At 47.8% G+C, this 18,931-nt stretch overlaps 1 protein-coding gene across 2 annotated transcripts in view; it reads left to right on the forward strand.

Moving 5' to 3' along the window:
* Positions 1–18,931, forward strand: part of chst11 (carbohydrate sulfotransferase 11) — a 104,220-nt gene that overhangs the window by 19,281 nt on the left and 66,008 nt on the right. For both annotated transcript variants that reach the window (XM_033038070.1, XM_033038071.1), the window contains exon 2: positions 18,051–18,136. In XM_033038070.1, the coding sequence (XP_032893961.1) occupies positions 18,051–18,136 (86 nt within the window). The remainder of the gene's footprint in view (positions 1–18,050; positions 18,137–18,931) is intronic.

Below are 18,931 nucleotides of genomic sequence, written 5' to 3' on the forward strand. Positions count from 1 at the left end.
GTTTAGTTTATTGTCACGTGTACTGAGGTACAGTGAATGTCTTTTGTTGTGCGGAAAGACTATACATGATTACAATCGAGCCGTTCACAGTGTACAGATGCAGGATTAAGGGAATAATGTTTAGTGCAAGATAAAGTCCGGTAAAGAGAGGGTGGGAGGTGTGGGGAGAGGGAGGGCGGGAGGAGTGGGGAGAGAGAAGGTGGGAGGAGTCAGCTTTTGAGGGGATGGTGGTAGATTCCCTTGTATCTGGAGCACTAATGGAACAGGTGACGATGCAATAATCCAGTAGCAACAGCGCTGATATTGGCATTTAATTACTTTTATTTTAGTGCAATTAACTGAATTTAAATTCCCTAGCTGTTCTGGTTAGACGTGATCTTGTATGGCTGGGTCATTAGTCACAGCCTAGCCCGGGTCTACTGCTGCTAACATATCTACCATGCTACCATAACACCGCTGAAGATTAATGAGGTGTTTATCGTGATACAAAGCAAATGGAAAACTTCATTTAAAGGCTGCTTTCATAGGAGTCTCTGGTGGGTCACCGGGGCTGAGGCATGGATTTCCACGCAGTGGCTTCCAGAGATGCTCTTCGAGTGTTGCTGGGGTCATTTAAGTCCGCCCCACAGTTGGCAAAGCACGACCAGCCGAGCGCCTGTTTGCCCAAGGCCTGCTCCACCATTGACGCACCATGACTGGAATGTGTGCCGGCCACACACAATGTGCTCCAGTTACTTCCCCAGGCGTCTCCGTGACCCGATGTGTCTCCTGTCCCACCACCGCGGAGGAGCAGGGCAGCAGTCTCGTGGACCCCCACCACCACTTGCAGATTCCCCTTCCTGTGGGCTCCACCATGCTGACGTGACTCCACTTGCTACTCCTTCCACCTTGCTGGGTCTCAGGATAATGAGAGTCCATTATATAAAGTCCAAACATTCATCTCAGTCTTGAACATACGCAACGGCAACATGGAAAGATATCAGAAGACAACGAACAAAGTGCTGGAGGCAGTCGGCGAGTCAGGCAACATCTGTTGAGGGAATGGACAAATTACATTTGATGGCTCTGGGCCTGTACTCGCTGGATTTTAGAAGGATGAGAGGGACCTCATTGAAACTTAAGGGCCTGTCCCACGAGCATGCGACTCCATGCGGCAAGCGCGACCTAAAGGGCCGGTCCCACCAGCATGCGCCTGCATGCGGCAAGCGCGACCTAACGTGGTCGCTTGAGCTGTACGGCCTCACAGGGCCAGTCCCACTTCGATCGCCGGAGCCGTATGGAGTTGTGCGGAGCTGGTCCCGACATTGCGCGGGGCTCCGATAATTTCCGCGCGGCAACGCAGCTGGCTCGACGCCATACGTCACGCGCGAACATCCCGCGGACTTCGCTCGAACTTCACGTCACTCACTCGAACTCCGCGCGGCCCCCGCTTCTGGTTTGGTCGCGCTTGCCGCATGCAGGCGCATGCTCGTGGGACAGGCCCTTTACCGTATAGCAAAGGGCCTGGATAGCGTGGATGTGGAGAGGATGTTTCCACTATTGGGAGAATCTAGAACCTGAGAGCACAGCCTCAGATGCACCTTTAGAAATGAGATTAGTACAAATTTAGTTCGTCAGAGGGTGGTGAATCTGTGCAATTTATTTACTGTGGAGGTCAGGTCATGGGTATATTTAAAATAGAAAGTGTCAGGTTCTTGATTAGTGAAGGCGTCAAAGGTTACGGGGAGAAGGGAGGCGAATGGGGTTGAGATGGAAAGATAGATCAGCCATTCGGTGACTGGGCAAGGCAGTGCATGGGTTAAATCCACCACACTCCAATTTGGTAGTGCCTGGTGTATCCATAACCCAGCCTGGATTGATGGAGACAGATGACGAGGTGGGCATGCGTGTGGGTGAGTGGAACTGTTTCAGCGGTTTGTTCACTGGGACCTCTGGTCAATGCAGACATAGTGGCTGATCGGCGGGTCCAATTTGCCTCCCGTGGCCGGGGCTCTGGAACTCCAAGCCAGCCGGAGCCGGCAGATCTGTTCCCTTAGCCGACTTCCGAGGCCGTGGAACATCATGGAACCGTTGGACTCCTCTTGGAAAACGTGACCTCAGTTGGTCCAGCAAAACAGATAATCCAGAGAGTCTCTGGAACCAAGGCAAATGTCGGAAAATCAGTGTCGGAATTGGTGTCTTCAGAAACGATCCATAAAAACAACCTTCTAATGATTTTTAGCTTGCCAAATTTACTCTCTAATAGGAAATCACTTCTCACTTGCTAGGTCAGCTGTGGGCTATTGGATAGCACTCAGTCTCTGGGACAAGAGATTGAGAGTTGTAGATTCCCTGGTACGTTACTAAGGCGGTGCGCTTCATTGGGAACAAGACATTAAAGTCCGGTCCTGAGGTGTCATTGAACATTAGAGCACGGAAACAGGCCCTTCGGCCCGCCAAGACCATGCTGACCAAGATGACAGAAGCAAAACCTGAAGAAGGGTCTCAACCCGAAACGTCGCCTATTCCTTCTCTCCATAGATGCTGCCTCACCCGCTGAGTTCCTCCAGCATTTATGTCTCCCGAAGATGGCATTCCGGATTAGTCTAGTTTATTGTCACGTGTACCGAGGTACAGTGAAAAGCTTTTTTGTTGCGTGCTAACCAGTCAGTGGAAAGACTATACGTGATTACAAGGAAGCCGTTTACAGTTTATAGATACAGGATAAAGGGAATAACGTTTTGTGCAAGATAAAGCCCAATTAGTCCGAGGGTCTTCAATGAGGTAGATAGTGGCTCAGGACCTCTTTCTAGTTGTTGGTAGGATGGTTCAGTTGTCTGACAACAGCTGCCTCTGAATCTGGAGGTGTGCGTTTTCTCACTTCTGTGTCATTTGCATGATCGGACATGGAAGTAGAGGGAGTGCAGAGGGTTGAGACTGGTGCTTGATGATGCTGGTGGCCTTGCCGAGGCAGCATGAAGTGTAGATGGGGCCAACGGAAGGGAGGCTAGTTTGTGTGATGGTCTGGGCTGCTTCCACAATTCTCTGCAATTTCTGACATAGAAACATAGAAAATAGGTGCAGGAGAAGGCCATTCGGCCCTTCGAGCCTGCACCGCCATTCAATGTGATCATGGCTGATCATCCAACTCGGTATCCTGTACCTGCCTTCTCTCCAGACCCCCTGATCCCTTTAGCCACAAGGGCCACATCTAACTCCCTCTTAAATATAGCCAATGAACTGGCCTCAACTACCTTCTGTGGCAGAGAATTCCAGAGATTCACCACTCTCTGTGTGAAAAATGTTTTTCTCATCTCGGTCCTAAAAGATTTCCCCCTTATCCTTATGACGGTCCTGGATGGAGCTGTTCCCAAACTTTGCTGTGGTGCATCCCGATAAAACGCTTTCCACAGCGCATCTGTAGAAGTTGGTGAAAGTTGTTGGGGACATGCTGAATGTTCTAAGCCCTCTAAGGAAGTAGGTGTAGATTTGTTAGTAGGCTTGGGGTGTAGATGTAGATTTAGGTTACCAAATATCCTTACCAAAGCCAATTAACCTACAAAGCTGAATATCTTTGGAGTGTGGGAGGAAACCAGTGCACCTGGGGAAAACTCACATGGTAACGGGGAGAATGTACAAACTCTGCACAATTCATATCCCTCTATTCCCTGCATTTCCATGTGCCTCTTAAATGCATCGATCGTATCTGCCTTCACCACCACCCTGACAATACATTCCAGGCCCCCGCCACTCTGTATTTAAAACAAAAAACTCGCCCGCACACATCTCCCTTCTCACCTTCTAGCTTTGCCAAAAGCAAGGCATGTGACATTCTGGTAAAGAAAGGTCACATAGTATTTTTTTCCCTCTAATTTCAAGTAACACTTGCATTCTATCTCACTCTATCCCTCCCCCACCCTAGCCATCCTGCTAGTTCAACGTTCGTATCCCTATGTTGTCAACCTTTCACCAATCAACAATGGACCATTGTGGGCTCCACCTGTACTGGGTCATTGGTGCCGGCTCTGATTTGTTCTGTGCTTTTTCATACCTCTAGTTTCCCTCTCCCCCGACTCTCAGTCTGAGAAGGGACCCGACCCAAAACGTCACCTATTCCTTTTCTCCAGAGATGGTGCCTGACCCGCTGAGTAACTCCAGCATTTTCTGTCTATCTTCGGTGTAAACCAGCGTCTGCAGCTCCTTTCTACTCATGGTGAAGCATAGCTGGATAAGGTGGCTGGGAGATCTGCCAATCTATCTAAAGGCTCCTCCCACCCCTGGCCTTTGTTTTAACGGAGTAAAACCAGAGCGGGCCCCAGCAGCCCTCAGTGGCGGGACGCTGGTACAAGCTTGCATGAAAACACCCCACCCCATGGGCAGTGAGCTCTCACCCTCGTCCCCGCCAGAAGCATTGTTTCCGTGTGCCAGGGAGCGATGGAAACAGTGAAGTCATGGTGGACGTTAAGGAAGAGATGGGCATGCCAATGGAACACATGAGACCTTCCACAAACCGCACCTGTGGCAAGACAGAAGCAAAAACCTGGCAAAAACCTGGCATGTCTTGCAGGGAAACAGGGCAACAGCCCGCACTGATGCACGCCAAGCATCGTTCCTGTGTGCTTGCTCCTGGTCTTCAGCGTTGAGTGTTATGGGCATTGAAATGAATGGATTGACTGAGCCTGCAACTTTTCAGTGGTATTTTTAAACTTCCACCCATGAGCTGAGCCAGATGTAAGTGACAGGCCACTTCAATAAAACATTGAGAATGCTGCTGCTGGTGTAGTGCCCGTCAGATTGTGGGGACGGGGAGGGGTATCTGCTTTTCCAGGGAGGGACTTCCAGTGCTGACAGGTTGCAAGAGGCACCCTGGCGTTGATCTTGCTCCGGCCAGTGAGTTACAAAGAGATCATCTATCTCCCACTCTATAGGCCCATTCTTATTCCAGAAGTGCGGTGGGCATACGGACCGAGCTGCCGGAGGAGGTAGATGAGGCAGGGACTATCGCAACATTTAAGAAGCAATTAGACAGGTACATGGATAGGACAGGTTTACATGCAGGTGGGACTGGTGTAGATGATGTTGGTCGGCGTGGGCAGGTTCTGTGATGCTCTATGTACTCTATGCATCACCTGTACTCTATAGTGCCAGTGTCTGTGTGCGGTCTGTGTTTAGTTTATTGTCCAACGTACCGAGGTACAGTGAAAAGCTTGTGTTGCATGCAAACCAGTCATCAGAAAGACAATGCACACAAAATGCTGGGATAACTCAGTGGGCCAGGCAGCATCTCTGGAGAGAAGATACTGTCTGTCCCGCTGAGTTATTCCAGCATTTTGTGTCCATTTTCGTTGTAAACCAGCATCTGCAGTTCCTTCCCACAGCGGAAAGACAATGCATGATTACAATCGAGCCGCCCACAGTGTACAGATACGTGACAAAGGGAATACCATTTAGTGCAGGATAAAGTCCATTAAAGTCTGAGCAAAGACAGTCTGAGGGTCTCCAATGAGGTGGATAGTTGCTCGGGACCGCTCTCTAGTTGTTGATGGGATGGTTCAGTTGCCTGATAACAGCTGGGAAGAAACCATCCCTGAATCTGGAGGTGTGCGTTTTCACACTTCAGTACCTCGTGCCTGATGGGAGAGAGGAGAAGAGGGAGTGGCTGCAGAGATACACATCCTTGATTTGAGGGTCTTTGTGCTGTGTTTCTCGGCACTGCCAGTCTTGCTCGTGTTATTCGATAATGATTGTTCTGGATGTTCCATGTAGTCGACAGCATTGGTGTTGTGTATTTCGGTCGGGCCACTGCTTTGTATTCGCTGAATTCAGTCGTGCCAGCACACTTGTGTTGCCTTTTTCTGGTGGTGTCAGTATGTGTGTTTCGCTTCTTCTTTACAGTAATCTTCACTGCTTATGTGTCAGTCTCAGGATTTCCTACACACTCTGGGCAATGTGGTAGGTGAGGTTTTTATTCCTGGCTCTGCATTTAATTTTTAAAACATATTGGGATCAGCACATTGCTGACGAGTAGAGCATTTATTGCCTACGCCTGTTTCCTTATGAATGTTAAAAAAAAAGAAGTCATATGGTATGCTTGCCTTCATTGGTGGGGGAATTGAGCATCGGAGCCAGGAACTCATGATGCATCTTTATAAGATTTTGGTTAGGCTGCATTTGGAATATTGCGTGCAGTTCTGGTCACCCCCTTTACAGGAAGGATGTGGGAGCTTTGGAAAGGGCGCACAGGAGGTTTACCAGAATGACGCCTGGTTTGGAGTGTGTTCACTGCAAGGAGAGTTGAACAGCCCTGGATTGTTTTTCTCTGGAATGCCAGAGATTGAGGGGAATGCCAGAGATTGAGGGGAATGCCAGAGATTGATAGAAGTGAATAAAATGATGAGAGGTATAGATAGGGTAGACAGTCGCAAACGTCCCCCCCCGGTAGAAATATCAAATACTAACAGGAATAGCTTTAAGGTGAGAGGGGTAACGTTTAAAGGAGATGTGCGGGGCAAGTTGTTTATACAGAGGGTGGTGAACATATGGAACGTGCTGGAGGCAGATTCAACAGTGGCATTTAAGCGCATTATGGATAGGCATGTTGATATGTAGGGAATGGAGGGATATGGATCATGTATGATAGTCAGGATGATGCACATCTTGGAAGAAACCTACAGGTAGCAGCTTTCCCCTTTCCTGCTACCCTTGCTTCTTGAGGGTGGATAGAGTGTAAGGACATTGCTAGTAATGACATGATGCTATAGAACTTTATTTATCCCAGGAGGGAAATTGATCTGCCACCAGTCATAAAAACACAAAATACATGAAACATGAAATTAAGGTGACGAGTGGAAAGGTATGGAGATGTGCAAAGTTTGGGGGGGGTGGGGGGGTGGGGGGGGGGAATCAGTTACAGTCTACCCCACGATAGAAGAGGGAGGAGTTGTACAGTTTGGTAGCCACAGGGAAGAAGGATCTCCTGTGGCGTTGTGTCCTGCATCTTGGGGGAACCAGTCTGTTGCTGAAGGTGCTCCTCAGGTTGACCAGTGTGTCATGGAGGGGGTGAGCTGTATTGTCCAGGATGCCCCGCAGTTTGAGGAGCATCCTCCCCTCCAAGGGCACCTCCCATGGATCCACATCCGCCCCAGGACAGAGCCAGCCTTCTTAATGAGTTTGTTAATCCTATTGGCGTCCGCGGCCTTTGCCCTGCTGCCCCAGCACACGGCAGCGAAGAAGATGGAACTGGCTACCACCGATTGGTAGAACATCTGCAGCATCTTACTGCAGATGTTGAAGGAGCGGAGCCTTCGGCAAAGTACAGCCGGCTCTGTCCCATCTTGTACACGGCCTCAGCGTTCCTGGACCAGTCCAGTTTACTGTCCAGGTACATTCCAAGGTATTTGTATTCCCTGGTAAACTGCACATTCACACCATTGATGGAGACAGGGGACAAGGGTGTTCCTCTCCTCCTAAATTCCGCCACTAACTCCCTACAGGTCATTCAATTTAACATCACTGGCAATGGTGTTTTAGAAATAGCATTCAGGGTAAAATGGACAAAAACTCAGAAGTTTGTGTTAATTAGAAATGTAATAATGGTATTGGTTTATTATTGTCATGTATACTGAGATACAGTGACAAACTTTGTGTGCCATGTAGACAAACCTTACATGAGGACAATTAAGCTATACACAAGTACAATAGGTAGTGAAAAGAGAAAAATACTGGAATATAGTGTTACAGCGTTAGAGAGAAAGTGCAGATTTAAAAAAAGTGAAAGGGTCGCATTGAGGTAGGTTGGGAGATCGAGATCGTGCCCTTACCCTTCCGTTCAGTTGTCTGATAACAGTGAGGAAAAAAAAACTGTTCCTGAATCTCGTGGTACATTGCAAAAGACAGATAGATTTGAATAACGTAAATTAATTTTTTGACGAAATACCGAAGAGGATTGGTGCAAGAATTGCTGTGGGAATTGCACTATGTGGGTTGCAAAAACACATTTTAAAACACTACATTAAAGGTACGTTAATTAAATTGAGGCTTGTGAGATCTTTTAGAGGCATACAATCACTTTTACAGAGCTGTACAAAATCATGAGAGGAATAGATCTGGTAAATGCACAGAGCCTTTTGCCCAGAGTAGGGGAATCGAGAACCAGAGGACATAGGTTTATGGTGAGGAGGAAACGATTTAATAGGAACCTGAGGGGCAGCTTTTTTTGCAGAAGATGGTGGGTGTATGGAGCAAGCTACCAGAGGAGGTAGTTGAGGCAAGTACTATTCACAACATAACGCTTTTACAACACAAACCAGGTCTCTGGCGCGTTAAGGTAGCAACTTTACTGCTGTGCCACTCATTCTGAAATGCTAACAGCCAGAAACTCTTCAATACGTCAGTTCCTCCAGATGGCTCTCTGCAAGCCTTGATGCCTTTTCGAACAACCAGCCATTTATTTTTGTTGCTGTTGCATCTACTGTGCCTGCAAAGCTGCAGCAAGTAAGAATGTCCTTGTTTCTGTTAATATCCGATGCTTATGACTAATTGACATTCTTGACTCTCACGTTTCATCGCTCAAGATTCATTACTCTTGACTCTACCACTTTTATCGTAGACTTTTGACTCTAGTACTTTCATCTAAGACTCTTGACACTAGGACTGCTTAAAGCTGCCTCGGCAAGCCCACCACCGCAATCAAGGACCCGTCTCACCCCGGTCACTCCCGGGGTCTTACTCCCCTCTCCCATCAGTCAAGAGGTGTGAGAATGCCCTCCCCCAGATTCAGGGACAGTTTCTTCCCAGCTGTTATCAAGCAACTGAACCATCCTATCACCAAATGGAGAACAGTCCTGACCTCCCATCCTCCTCATTGGAGACCCTCGGAATATCTTTAATTGGATTATACTGGACTTTATCTTGCACTAAACGTTATTTCCTTCATCCTGTATCTGTACACTGTGGACGGCTTCATTGTAAACATGTGTAGTCTTTCCACTGACTGGATAGCAGAAATAAAAAAAGCTTTTCACTGTACCTCGGTAGACGTGACAATAAATTAAACAAAATCTAAACAAAACTAAACTGGTGAAAGGACATATTTTAACTAGCGTTAGAGGGGGAGAGAGAGAGAGAGACGGACAGGAGTTTCAGGAAGGTGTGTTAGTCTATCGTTTGTGAACGAGCCTAGAGGCTTTGCTCTGATGGACAGTGTGGTTGCCGATATGGACATCGTTCCCGATGTTGGGGGAGTCCAAAACCAGGGGCCACAGTTTAAGAATAAGGAGTAAGCCATTTAGAAAGGTGATGAGGAAACACTTTTTCTCACAGAGAGTGGTGAGTCTGTGGAATTCTCTGCCTCAGAGGGCGGTGGAGGCAGGTTCGCTGGATGCTTTCAAGAGAGAGCTAGATAGGGCTCTTAAAAATAGCGGAGTCAGGGGATATGGGGAGATAGCAGGAACGGGGTACTGATTGGGGATGATCAGCCATGATCACATTGAATGGCGGTGCTGGCTCGAAGGGCCGGATGCCCTACTCCTGCACCTATTGTCTATTGTCTATTGTCTATTATTTTTTCTCTGTAGCACTTCTGCAGATAATCATTTGGTGCTCAGAGGTACTGATAAAAATTGAGTACAGATCAATAACAATTAAAATTGTCATGCATGGGATTTGACCTTGCTGATTCTTGCCTATTCTGATTTCCCACGGTTCATGTTCATGATGATCTAGGAATAGTCTGATGTAATTAAAGATTATGCACACCAGCAAGTTTGCCGAATTAAGCTTAGTTTACTTTAGTCTTTAGAGATACAGCTCTGAAACAGGCCCTTCGGCCCACCAAGTCCACGCCAACCAGCGATCACCCCGTATACTAGCACAAACTAGCACACACGCTAGGGGCTATTTACAATTTTACTTAAGCCAATGGACCTACAAACCTGTACGTCTTTGGAGTGTGGGAGGAAACCGGAGCACCTGGAGAAAACCCACCCGTGTCACGGGGAGAACGTACAAACTCCCTACAGACAGCACCCGTAGTCGGGATCGAACCCGGGTCTCCGCCGCTGTAAGGCAGTAACTCCATCGCTGTGCCATCATGCCACCCTCTGTCGTGCCATCTGTGCAACTCCTTACTTCCCATCAAGCTCCAGTGAATGTAACTAACTACAAATGAATGAATCCTGTTTAACAAGGCAAAGGAAGACACACAAAGTGCTGGAGTAACTCAGTGGGTCAGGCAGCATCTGTGGAGAACATGGATGGTACATTTAGACTGTCATTTCAGTGCCGTGCCAAGGAGGTGCCCGAGATGGTTAGGAATCTCTTCTTAAAGAGAGATTCTTTAGGAAGAGATTTAATCCAAGGCCCATTGGGTTGATGTTAAAAGTCCCATGGCATCAATAATGAGGGAACTCTCTATGCAATAGTGACCAATATTAATCTCACAATTGGTATCGCGACAAGCTGAGATATTTTTCTTACAGAACGTGAGAGGTTGAGCCGGCTTTATATTTTGAGTGCAGGAGGGTGAGGGGTGATCTTACGGAGGTGTTTATGTTCATGAGAGAAATAGCTAGGGTAAATGCACAGGGGCTTTTACCCAGAGTAGGAGAATTAAGAACTGGAGTTCATAGGCTTATCTATTTCCCCTTCTAACTCAGTTCTATTCACCTAACTGGTTCTATTCACCAGTCATAATTGTGGCCAGCGCGGTGGCACAGCGGGTAGAGCTGCTGCCTCACAGCGCCAGAGTCCCGGCTTCGACCTTGATCTCGGCTGCTGTCTGTGTGGAGATTGCACGTTCTCCCTGTAACCACGTGGGTTTCCGTCGGTTTCTCCGGTTTCCTCCCACATCACAAAGATGTGCAGGTTTGTGGATTATTTGGCCTCTGTAAATTGCCCCTAGATGTGAAAGTGGGACAACATAGAACTATTGTGGGCTGGTGTACGATGGTGGGTTGTTTCCACGCTGGATCTATAAACTGAACTCTACATACCTCAATGTCTAACTATAACTGAACAACCTCCTGATACATCCCTGGAGCCAAATTCTGCTGTAGTAGCGCTGCCAGTGAAGTGAGTTTACAGCAATGCACAGGATCTTAAGTGACAGCATCATTTTAATTCTGGTAGGATTGGCACAATGCAATAATTGGTTTAATTAACTTGGAATATGTCAATTCAATCAATCTGTTCTTAAAAAATTGCTGGAATTGGCTGCTGGCTACCTGGCCTCTAGTGAATGCTCAACATTCATGCCCAGCAGTGGAATTTTTGTGTCTATTTTCACGGTAATTTGCTTATGTCTGCTCACACCCAGCAGACGTGTGTTTCCCCTGATCCCACTGCTCATTCACTCCCCATCCTTTAGTGCTGCGTTGTCTGGTTCTGAATTGACCGGCTTACCTCTGGAATTTCCTTCTCATAGTAACATCGAAAGTAGGTGCAGGAGTAGGCCATTCGGCCCGCCATCAATATGATCATCCAGAATCAGTACCCTGTTCCTGCTTTATCCCCATATCCCTTGATTCAGTTAGCCCTAGTCGCTATATCTAACTCTCTCTTGAATACATTCTCTCACTCTTTCTCTCTCGCTCTTTCTCTCTCGCTCTATCTCTCTCGCTCTATCTCTCTCGCTCCCTCTCTCGTTCCCTCTCTCGCTCTCTCTCTCGCTTTCTGTCCCTACATTAGAAAATAGGAGCATGCGAAGGTGATTCGGCCCTTTAGGCCTGACCCCCCCCCCCCCCCCCCCCTATTCTATGTGGTCATGGCTGATTGGCCTCATACCTTAGTTCCTCTTTCAAGACTAGTCCAGCTCCACGTGGCTTCATTGAAACATTTGGAAAGGTGTCGATTGGCAGTAACTTCCAGTGTCGGGTGCTTATGACTTTTAAAAGATGTTTAGACAGATATATGTAATGACACATTTTTAGTTTTGTTTAGTATAGAGATACAGCATGGAAACGGGCCATTCGGCCCACCAAGCCCGCACCGACCATCGATCACCAGTACACCTGTTCTATCCTGGGGGCAATTCACATTGGACCATTGACCTTCAAACCTGCACGTCTTTGGGATGTGGGAGGAATCCAGAGCACCCGGAGAAAACCCACGCGGTCACAGGGAGAACGTACAAACTCCACACTGACAGCACCCATAGTCAGGATTGAATTTGGGTCCCCGGTCGGTGCTGCAAGACAGCAGCTCTACCGCTGCGCCACCTTGCCACCCTATTGTGGAAACACCTCTCCACCTCTGCAAAATAACTTAGAAGTGTTCACCCTAGTTCATTGCCAAGATAGAAATTGATTTTATTTGAAAAGATTTTTATAAAAATGTTTGATATTTCAGCTTTCACCGTAATCGGTCATTGCGGTTTTTTTTTTCATTTTCTGTAAAATGTTTGCAATTTAAATTGTAAATTGAGCCAGGTTACTTCTCGATTTGGTACCGTTGGGAACTCTTAGCGTCCATGCCTTCACCTCCCCTGAACGCTGAGGTTCTCCTGTAGACATGGACAGACTGCAGAGGGTTCCTCTGTGTCCCACACGTTGCTTGGCCTTTGGGAAAAGCTGCTCTGTGGGGTCAGTGGAGAGGACAGTCCCTTTACCATCGACTGCTAAATTGGGACAAATGTTTAGCCTGGCGACTGTAAAGTCGGGTCAACAGGATCAAACAACAAGCCGGCAGAATAATAGTCCCCTGGATCCATCTTCTTCCACTGTCCGCAAGACAGCAAACAACAAGACACAGTGCTGCAGCGGTAGAGTTGCTGCCTCATAGCGCCAGAGACCCCGGTTAAATCCTGACCACGGGTACTGCCTGTACGGATTTTGTACGTTCTCCCCGTGACCACGTGGGTTTTCTCTGTGTGTGCTCCGGTTTCATCCCACACTCTTGGTTCTTGGTTTCTTGGTCCTCCAAAATATTCCAAATGGAATTTAATCTGGAGGTGGTGAAGGGAGGGCTTAAGCCAGAAAAGGGTTATTGGGAAGAAAGAGCTACTTTAAATGTAGTTGCATCTGGTTGGGTAACTATAGTTGGGTGGAGATTATTCCATGCTTTAATTGTGCGGGGGAAGAACGAATTGCTGTACACATCTGTCTTTGTAGCTGGGATAACAAATTGGATCGCTGTGCAGGTTTGTAGGTTAATTGGCTTCTGAAAATTGGCACTCGAGTGTAGGATAGAACTGGTGGATGGGTGATCACTGGTCGGCATGGACTTGGTGGGCTGAGGGGCCTGTTTCCACGCTGTACTTCTAAACTAAAATATAGTCCCGCCTAATTTTAAATTGAAATACTAACATCCTCATTGTAGAAAATCTTAGCAGCATCATTGCACCAGAATCACTAATACAACAGATGCAGGCCATTCGGCCCATCTTGCCAGTATTTAGAGCAGAAACAAGCCCTTCGTCCGACTGTATCCGCGCTGATCAGCGATCCTCGTACACTAACACCATCCGACTCACGGGGACAATTTACAATTTTCCCGAAACCAATTAGGTCACGGGGAGAACATACGAACTCCATACAGACTGCACCCGCAGTCAGGATCAAACCCAGGTCTCTGGCGCTGTGAAGGCTGTGCTTACTCTGAAATGCCGCTCTAGTTGTTCTTGCAACCTGGCTTTTTCCTCCCCAAAGCCTGGAATAGATCAGGTAGACGCACAGAGTCTGTTGCTCAGAATACAGAAATCGAGAACCAGAGGACATAAGTTTAAGGTGAAGGGGGAAAGATTAAATAGGAATCTGAGGCATAACTTTTTCACACAAAGGGTGGTGGGTGTATGGAACAAGCTGCCAGAGTTGAGGAGGTAGTTGAGGCAGGGACTATTGCAACATTTAAGAAACAGTTAGACAGGTGCATGGATAGTAAATGTTTAGAGGGATATGGGCCAAACGTAGGCAGGTGGGACTAGTGTAGATGGGACACGTTGGTCGGTGTGGGTAAGTTGGGCTGAAGGACCTGTTTCTACACTGTATATGACTCTAAAGCCCTGCAAGAATTTATCACCCAATTACATATTCAAGTCTCTTTCTACTGAATATCTTTCCACTGTTTCTCATTCAAATTGCAATGATTCACTTTGGGATAAAAAAAAACTTCTGCCGTCTAAATTTATTTTTACTGCTTGTTGAACCAGCTGTAAATAGAATTACTGTTTTTACATATTTGCACTTTAAAAAGCTCTCGTAATTTTGAGTACCTTTTATGAAGCTTCTTTTGATTTTTATTTCAAACAACAACCTTCAATAGATCGCTCGGGGCTTTTTTTACAACCACAATTTCATATTTGGAGACAAAAAAGAAAAAAGTCTAGATTCACAAAGGCAGTTCATGGTCGTGCAATTTCTTTGCTTTCTTTGTAGTCTCGGGAACATCACCCGCCTGTGTTATATCTGGTGTAGATATGCTAGAGAACAAGGGTGGCCATCATCTCCCCCTCCCCCAGTCTAGAAGCTGAATGCAAAGTCTGGATGGCGAATGCCATCTACAATGTGCTCCACTGCAGCTCAATAATACTCTGCTGACAGCACGTCACAGCGCTAACCTTTCCTGCCTAGAAAGGGCAAGGATAACAGGTTCAAAGGGCCACCTGCACCTCTCCCCTCCACCCCCCCCCCCCCCCCCCCCCCCCCACCTCTCCCAAATTCCTCAACAAATCACACATCATCTTGACTTGGACAAATGTTGCCAATTGTCGACCAGCGATCGCCCCTACACTAGTTCCATCCCACACGCTGGGGACAATTGAAAGAAGCCAATTAACCTAGAAACCCGCATGGCTTTGGAGTGTGGGAGGAAACCGGAGCACCCGGAGGAAACCCACGAGGTCAGGGGGAGAACGGACAAACTCCACGCAGGCAGTACCCCGAGGTCAGGATTGAACCTGGGACTCTGGCGCTGTGAGGCAAAAACACTACCAGCTTACAATCTAATGCTGACTCTGCTTTCATATGTTCTATTTTTTGTTGTACAAATGAGACGAGACAGGACCTCATTTTAACCTCAATGGAAAACATGACCTGCAGCAGTGCAGCACTCCCTCAGTGCTACAGGGGCAGCAGGGTGGCGTAGCGGTAGAGTTACTGCCTCACAGAACCAGAGAGCCAGGTTCGATCCTGACTACGGGTGCTGTCTGTATGGAGTTTGTACGTTCTCATCGTGACCGTGTGGGTTTTCTCCGGGTGCTCCGGTTTCCTCCCACACTCCAAAGACGTGCAGGTTTGTAGGTTAATTGGCTTTGGTAAAACTGTAATTTGTCCCTAGTGAGTAGGATAGTGCTAGTGTAAGGGGAATTCTGGTCGGCGTGGACTCGTCGGGCCAAAGGGCCTGTTTTCCTCGCTGTATCTCTAAACTAAACTAGTTCATGTTATAGGAGCAGAATTAGGCCCTTCGGCACATCGAGTCTACTCTGCCATTCAAGTCTGGTTGACCTATCTTACCCCCTCAACCCCATTCTCTTGCCTTTTCCCTGTAACCCCTAAAACCCATACTAATCCTGAATGTCAATCTCCGCCTTTGAAATATCCTTTGACGTGGCCTCCACAGCTGTCCGTGGCAATGAATTCCACAGATTCACCACCCTCTGATTAAAGAAATTTCTCCCCATCTCCTTTCTAAAGGTACGTCCTTTTATTCTGAGGCTCTGCCCTCTGGTCCTAGACTCTCCCACTAGTGGAAACATCCTCTCCACATCCACTCTATCCAGGTCTTTCACTAATCGGTAAGTTTCAATGAGGTTTCCATCCCCTCATCCTTCTAGTGTTGGTTAGCGAGTGATCGCCAGTCGGCATGGACTAGGTGGGCCGAAGGGCCTGTTTCCATGCTGCATTTCGAAACTATAACTAAACTACTGCATTGAAGTGTCAATCTTTCCCCTTTTTTCAATTTTTCCGAATCTCCGGAGTGAGATCTGATGGCATTTACAACAGTGGAGTTTTCTATTCATCCCATCGATAACATGGCTGGATCTCTGGAGAATAGCATTACTCTGGTCACATAGAATTGCTGTACCACCCAAATAATCTTTAATGACGGCCGAGATATATTATCAGAGTCAAGTGTCTGCCCTGCCCTTGATATCAATCGATTCAATGTCAGCACACACTGGCCAGACTTGTGATTAGGATTACTAACGAGACACAGCAAACTGTGGCTTTAACATCTGCCCTTGTTTAACAACAGGGTGGTACTTGGGTTCGAGTTAATCTTCCTTGCCTAATGTGCAAAGGTTAAGGGTTAATATTACTCCAACATAATCAATAACATTGGCATGCTTCAGGGCAATCTGATTAATCCTTGCATTTAATCAGCTTACTAGTGAATGACGCCAAGTCCCTGAGGGGTTGTTACTGGGCGGGTGTGAAGAGGATGTAAAAAGGCAGCCAGCATCATCAGAGACCCACACCACCCTGGCCACACAATCATTTCACACCTGCCACCGGGAAGAAGGTATAGGAGCCTGAAAACTCTAACGTCCAGGTTCGGGAGCAGCTTCTTCCCTACGAGGCGAGGGCTATGGTGGCACAGATGGGAAGCCGCCAGCGGCCGCTGAGAGCGTAGACCCGGTGGACCGCCCGCCCGCGGCCCCACGTGTGGCGACAGGCTGGTTGGCCGCTGGCACGAAGGGCCCGGTGGGCCGCAGCCTGCAGGGGGAAAGTCGGCCCCGGAGAGTGGAGGAGGAGGAGGGAGCCGCTGATGATGACAGACACCAGGAGTGGGCCGGTGGGAGAGGGTATTGCCTCCAGCGCCTTCAAGGCCAGTTGCAAGAGGCACCCCCTGGGACACAGAGGTGGTTGGGTGAGAAGAGCAATGTCGGGTCATGGGCCTCTAGCAACCTGGGGCTTGCCACGATCAGGGGCGCTCCAGTACGTTCAACATTTGCACCCCGGACTTTAGACTTTTGAACTTTGGACTTTTACTTTTTTCTTCTTCTTTGAAAACAGCGGCAAAATATGGCGACTGTGCATTTGTGGGTTGTGCAAAAGTAGTTCACTGTCCTGTGCACACGTGGCAATAAAGAACCATTGCACCATTGAACAATTTAATCAGGCTATTAAACACTACAACCTCCAAATAAGCTCTGAACTATATTAACTTGGGGACATTGATTTTGTATTTGCACTATTATTGTTTGTTTGGTTTAGATATGCAATCTGCTCATTTCAGAAGCCTACAAATCTGAATTCTTCAGATAATGAATTGTTTAATCTATTTGCTGCCTGAGAAGCTGCAGCAAGTGAGAATTTCACTGTATGACAAGCATTGTTGACTTGCTCTTCAAAATGGCACCGTGAGACCTTTCGTACTTCCTGACGGTGTATCTGGGACCCAGTGTGCGGCACTCCTTAATACTGGAAAGGGGGATTGGCCTAGGGTTGATACTGAGTTCTCTGGGGAGACAACACAGCGGTAGAGTTGCTGCTTCACACCGCCAGAGACCCCAGTTCGATCCCGACTAGGGGTGCTGTCTGTACGGAGTTTGTAGTTCTCCCCATGGCCGCGTGGGTTTTCTCCGGATGCTCCGGTTTCCTCCCACTTTCCAAAGACGTGCAGGTTTGTAGGTTAATTGGCCTCTGTAAATTGTCCCCAATGTGTAGGATAGTACTAGTGTATGGGTGATCACTGGTCGGAGCGGACTTGATGGGACGAAGGGCCTGTTTCCACACTGTATCTAACAAAACTATCTATACCGTATCTATCTAACACTGTAAACTAAACTAAACTTTGGATTGGTAGAAACCAAGAACTGCAGTTGCTGGTTTATACCAAAGATAGACACAAAATGCTGGAGTAACTCAGCGGGCCAGGCAGCACCTCTGGAGAGAAAGGGTATTGGTGACGTTTCGGGTCAGGACTGAAGAGGGGTCCCAAACCAAAACGTCACCTCTCCCAATTCTCTCTGGAGTTGCTGCCTGACCCCACTGCTTTAATCCAGCATTTTGTGCAAACTCTGGACTGGGCCGAGCAACCACCATCTTTTGACTGGGGGAGATTGTTGACGTCAAAGATTAATTACTAACGGACCGCCCGTATTGAATGTAGATGTGTTGGCTTGTGTTTTCCAGTGATGCGCCGGGCGCCGTTTGGGATGGACATCTGCTGTAGGAAAGGATCACGGAGCCCCCTGCAGGAACTCTACAATCCGACCCAGGTCTGTACCTCTAGAGCCGCATTCATCACATACTGATGCAGCCTCACAAACCTCCATTTGCCACCCATTCACTTTACCAGCTCTGAGTGAGGGTGGTGAAGTATCAGAGGACACAGAAACTCAGACAGTATCGTTCTGCTTCCTGGGATCAAGCAAAGATCTGGTGATGGTGGGGTGTTTTAATGTGGAAAATGACTAGACCGTCATACGTCCACCTGGAAGGAGTTTTGCAATTTGCATTAAGATCTTATTCCCTGAAATGACCATCACATGTTTTGTTCTTGTTGGCTTTCATGCGGTGTTTTGTAAAGTCTATTTGCATCATTCAATGTTGGTGTCCTGATCGTTCGTTATGTGCCAGATTGTAGGGTGTATAGTTATTGCAAAAATAACTACAGGCCCACCATCAATTTTCCAGCAACTGGTGGTCAGGCACCTCCGTAAATCCGGGCAAAAGAAGATCTGTGCATTTAAACCCCCGCCCCCCCCTGAAATTCCCATCGAAAATATGGCGCCTAGACCGGGTGAGGTGGTCGAATTTGCCCCCTGCGGCCGTGGCTCTGACACTACAACCCAGCCGAGGCCAATGGATCCATTCCCATTGCCGACTTCTGAGGCCGCCTTTGCGGGCCGCTATCTCGGCCCCTCGGCGCTTAGCGGACCGTTCCAGTACCGTTGGACTCCTCTCGGAGGCCATGACCTATGTTGGTCCAGCAAAACGGATAATCCAGAAAGGCTTTGGAACCAAGGGTGCCGGATAATCGGTGATGAACCTGTACTATGTCTTCGACTTGG

Source organism: Amblyraja radiata, chromosome 19, assembly GCF_010909765.2.
Source record: "Amblyraja radiata isolate CabotCenter1 chromosome 19, sAmbRad1.1.pri, whole genome shotgun sequence".
NCBI classification, from domain to species: Eukaryota; Metazoa; Chordata; class Chondrichthyes; order Rajiformes; family Rajidae; genus Amblyraja; species Amblyraja radiata.